The 4,375-nt window shown below is 35.0% G+C and overlaps 3 protein-coding genes across 3 annotated transcripts in view; 1 reads left to right on the forward strand and 2 right to left on the reverse strand.

Annotated features, from left to right (window-relative positions):
- The window catches only part of LOC108578487 (SPRY domain-containing protein 7), a 1,125-nt gene extending 375 nt beyond the window's left edge, over window positions 1-750 (reverse strand). Inside the window, 2 exon segments of the mRNA XM_017941834.1 lie at window positions 2-221; window positions 475-750. Of these exon segments, the coding sequence (XP_017797323.1) occupies window positions 2-221; window positions 475-580 (326 nt within the window). The 5' untranslated portion in view covers window positions 581-750.
- Window positions 1-4,117, forward strand: part of LOC108578485 (heparan-sulfate 6-O-sulfotransferase 1-B) — an 11,846-nt gene extending 7,729 nt beyond the window's left edge. Inside the window, exon 5 of the mRNA XM_017941833.1 lies at window positions 4,040-4,117. The gene's annotated coding sequence lies outside the window, so the exon portion shown is untranslated. The remainder of the gene's footprint in view (window positions 1-4,039) is intronic.
- On the reverse strand, window positions 1,168-2,331 carry LOC108578488 (60S ribosomal protein L35a). The gene is made up of 4 exons (XM_017941835.1): window positions 2,304-2,331; window positions 1,546-1,805; window positions 1,265-1,423; window positions 1,168-1,191 (listed from the first exon to the last, which is right to left on the reverse strand). The coding sequence occupies exons 2-4, from the start codon at window positions 1,801-1,803 to the stop codon at window positions 1,168-1,170; spliced, it is 441 nt and encodes a 146-aa protein (XP_017797324.1). The 5' UTR covers window positions 1,804-1,805; window positions 2,304-2,331.
- Window positions 4,118-4,375: the final 258 nt, after the last annotated feature.

Consider the following 4,375-nt stretch of genomic DNA (forward strand, 5'->3'; position numbering starts at 1 on the left):
CCTTATAATACCATCAGAATTGAGAGCCCAACTTTCTATGTCATTTCCGCCAAGTGTAACATTGAGATCTGTAGACCTCGTGGCCAATCCAATAGCCCATATCCCACCTTGTTGTATTTTAACTTCAAAATAACTTTTACTTTGGGCAAGAGGAGCGTTTGTTAAGGCACCACCACGACCACACACTCTTAGACCATTTTTTACTATCACAACTTCATGTCCTGTGCCAATTCGACAATATTTTCCTTAAACACTCATAAGTTTCGAAAAATTTCATAATTCTTACCGTTAACATAGAACGTGCGTAACAGAATTTTTATCATGAGATAATAAATCATTAATGACACTAAACGCACATCTTTATCTCCGAGACGCGCAAGAATGTAAATTTTATGCAAATACGGCGATACAGATATCGTTAATGTTTTCGAACAGCATTATTAACTTTACTTTAATGCTAAAAATGAAAATTACCCATGTAAGATGTGTCTAAAGCTATAGGATTTGGTTCTCTCTTCGGTATTTGAGTTGCGGCAAAGCCAAAGCCGTCAAAACAGTTTCTCAAACAGCAAAACATCATCCTCGTTCCGCTTTCTTTACGATCTGTTTAGATGAACGAACGGAGCATTGTGACACTGTTAGGAGAAAAATTTCTTTTCCTCCCTTAAACTAAACCGAACGTCTCGCAATATTTACTTCTGTCGCACCAAAAACCTTAGACACCATGCAACACCTAACTACTACAGTAAGTTAGTCTGTGCATATTTCAATGTAAGGACTGAACTTTCAATGTGTAGGTTGACTATGCGTAGTGTCGTCAGAAAATGGCTTCCATTCGAATTTATGCAATCAATATTAAATTCTTATTTACTTTACATATGTACGTTCTATTCTTCCTTAAATCTAATATTAATGCTTTTTCCTTATTTTTTAACCTGTTACGTAAAATAATTTGCGAGGTATAATATATTATTTCTATAAAATTTGAGGTTATATTTTCCCGTTGTGTAACTATGAATTGATGTATGTTAAAAATTTCTACAAGAATTGAACGCAAAAAAAAAGAATAAATTCAATACTAATGTCCAATAATTACAATATTTATTAAATATTTTAAATATAATAAATCTGGTATTTATTTGCTTATTTTACACAAGAAAAAAGTTTTTATATCCGACTGGGATACAACATCTGTAATAAAACAACGCACGATCAAATTTAAGTTTATATATTATACAATTAGAAAAATGAACAAAGAACTTACAATCCTGATTCGGTGACCCATAGCTTTAGCTGGCAGATTCCTCTTAAATTTAGCTCGTACTGAACCTCTGGTTCCATGTGGCCGGGTTACCTTACCCCAAATGGCCCTAACTTTTGTTTTCTTGCCTTTGATACCAGGAACAGGTGTCCTATTTTTTGCCTGCAAAACATTAACATGTGAGGATCATAATTTTATTCAACTCCTTGACAGCTACTTAGTGCCATATGTTACAAGATGATCACAAATGAAAGAATCGATTAAAGAGAAGCAATAACAATTACCTTATATACAAAAACACATCGTTTTCCTACATAGAAATCTGAATCACGTTTAGTACCAGCTCCTTCAACTTTGAGGAGTGCTGTGTGTTCATGTTGATTACGTAGTCCACGTTTGTAACCAGTAAAAATAGCCTTGGCATAAAGTCGTCCGTGCCTTTTGAAGGGTCTCCTTTTCAAAGGAGGAAGCTCTACTGGTTTTTCCTTTGGTTTCTTGGTTACTTTCCTTTTGGCCTTTGGGTCAGCAGGTGCGTCTGCCATTTCTAACAGCACATATTACACTTATAAAAATATCTTTCTACAAAACTGGTATTAGAAAAGATCTTAGTATTTAGGAGATACAGAACTAATTACGATAAAATCATCGTACAAATGTATAGATAATGTAGTGTTTTAGGTTATACTAAAGTAATGTTCGAATTGTAGAGAAAAACAAAACAAAATTTCACTTGAACATTAAAACAAAGTATCTTTAACACAGTCTTTTTGCAAAATTCACGGAAAGTATATAGTACTAACGTATTTAGATTTTATAAGAAAGTACACGCTTTTGTTGTTATACGGCTGGAAATGCCGTGCAAGAGATACGTTCTTGTAATCCACTGAGATCGATAAAAAATACACGAAATACGACAATGAAAATATTTACGTGATATCACGGAACAATTAAGAACAACTTATAACTATTATTAATTTATCGATTTAATTAATTTAACATATTTTAAATAACAAATATAAGAGTCTAACACCAAGTAACGTACCGGATGTATATCACGAACTAAAAGAAACAGGAAACTTTAGCCCTCTTACGATAGAAGCATGAAACAATCTGTACGATACTCTAGGACGTGACATTGTCAACGAAGTATCATTCTTTATGAAAGAGTATCATGGTTTTAGATAACAGGTGTCGCTCAATGTTTTACACGTAATAACAAATTCACAACTTTGACAATTAAAATGATTATTTAGCGTATAAATAATCTCTTCCTATAACAATGGTCTAAACCATATATTCAACAAGCTCGATGCAATTCGACGAAATAGAATCACGAAACTTTGAACATACGTATAATAACGCTTGTTATGAATGAAAAGAGGTCAATGGCCTCAACGAGTAAAGTTGAAAAAGTAGAGCCAGTTATGGACATTAATAAATACGATACTCATCGTTTTCTAACAAGCTTCTAAAGTTGCTGTTTATAAAATACAAACTATTTAATGGTAAATTTTACATACAGAAAGAGTATTATCAGGTTATAGTAGATCTTCTTTGCTGCGATAAAGAAAACATTCCCATTTCGCGGCTGTTTGAAAGTCCCTCTTTGGCAATTTCCGTGTTTTTCGTTGAATTCGCGCCGCTTCGCTAAGCACAAAGCGCAAATGAGATATTATCACGCGGCGTTCGCCGCTCGCATTTTTCTACGTGATTAAAGTCAAGAATATTGTGTACACTCCAAACAACCGGCGCTTTGTTCCGCGAAATTAGCACGTACCGGCGAGCCAATTCAGCGACACGAACACGTTTAACGCGAACTCGTGGGGAAAGTGGTATGAAAGCGACGATTTATCGATTTTATAGCACGCCTTTTTTTTTCGCTGTCGAAATTGATAAAATTAAAATACATATAAGTAACTCGTTTATTTCTCGGTTAGGTACATCGAAAAATATTGTTTCGATTTTTAAGTTGATATTTTGAAAGCGAAATTTAAGGTTATGTCTAGGTCGATATATGTAAAACATAGTTTTATTTATTTTGATGATACACAGCGTGTTCAATTGAGAAATTGAGGTTATGATGTTATAGGGGGATATTAGGCGGTCTAAATAATGTTTCTCTAGGTGTAGCAGTGTGTGTGCGAGGACGAGTGAATGACCTTTGGGAGTTTAATGCATGCGGGGAATTCAAGAGAAGGGATTCAATAGAATGAATGAGTTTGTATATATACCAAGGGAAGGGTATAATAAGATAGGGTAGTTTTATGTAGCGCAAAAAAAAAAAAGGACAGGGATAAACAAGCACGCGGTGATTTTTCGTGGATGTATATAGGGTGTCCCGTAACTCCTCGAACACCCGGAAATGGGGGGTTGCTGGGGTGACTCTGAACAACTGTTTCCTTTACCAAAATGTTGTTTGAAGCTTCATTTTTGAATTATTAACGAAAAGCACTGGCCAATCAGAGCGCGCGTAGAGCCCGCGCTCAGGGACCCTATATCTGACTACGAAAGACCCACTTTCGCTTCTTTCCCTTCCAAACTATAGTTGTGCACACGAAAAGTGTTAAGAAAATGTAAAAATGTATATAAACAAAAATTCCCCTATTTTTATACTTTTCAAGTGTCTCCCAACACTAAGAAAAAGATACAAAATTGTAATAGTAAAAAAGTATAAAAAAATTTATTTATCTTTACATGTATTTACATCTTTCAAATTTCCAATTCCCCCACCGTAAAAAAGAAAGAAACTCTACTCTGAAAATTTTTCTCATTTTCCAGGAACCATTTAACTAAACTAAAGCGCTGAACTTTCCTCAACAATACACACAATCGAAGCAACAAAAATTCTACCTTCCCTCCAACAACTCTGAAACAAAAAAAAAAAGGAAGGGAGAGAGAGAGAGAGAGAGAGAAAGGAAGAACAAGAACAACATAAAAGTGGAGAATATTTCGTTTCCAATGAGAGCCGCTCTTTACGATCCGTATTGTTCGTAGACGAGCTCGAGCGTTTTACGCCGGTCGAGCGTAATTAAAACCGTCGATATAAAAGCGTGCGTTTATTTTTCGTGTTAAATTTCGCGGGTGAATCCTTCACCAGAGTTTCGTCGGCTCGAA

The sequence above is a fragment of the Habropoda laboriosa genome, unplaced genomic scaffold (assembly GCF_001263275.1).
Source record: "Habropoda laboriosa isolate 0110345459 unplaced genomic scaffold, ASM126327v1 scaffold38, whole genome shotgun sequence".
Lineage (NCBI taxonomy): Eukaryota > Metazoa > Arthropoda > Insecta > Hymenoptera > Apidae > Habropoda > Habropoda laboriosa.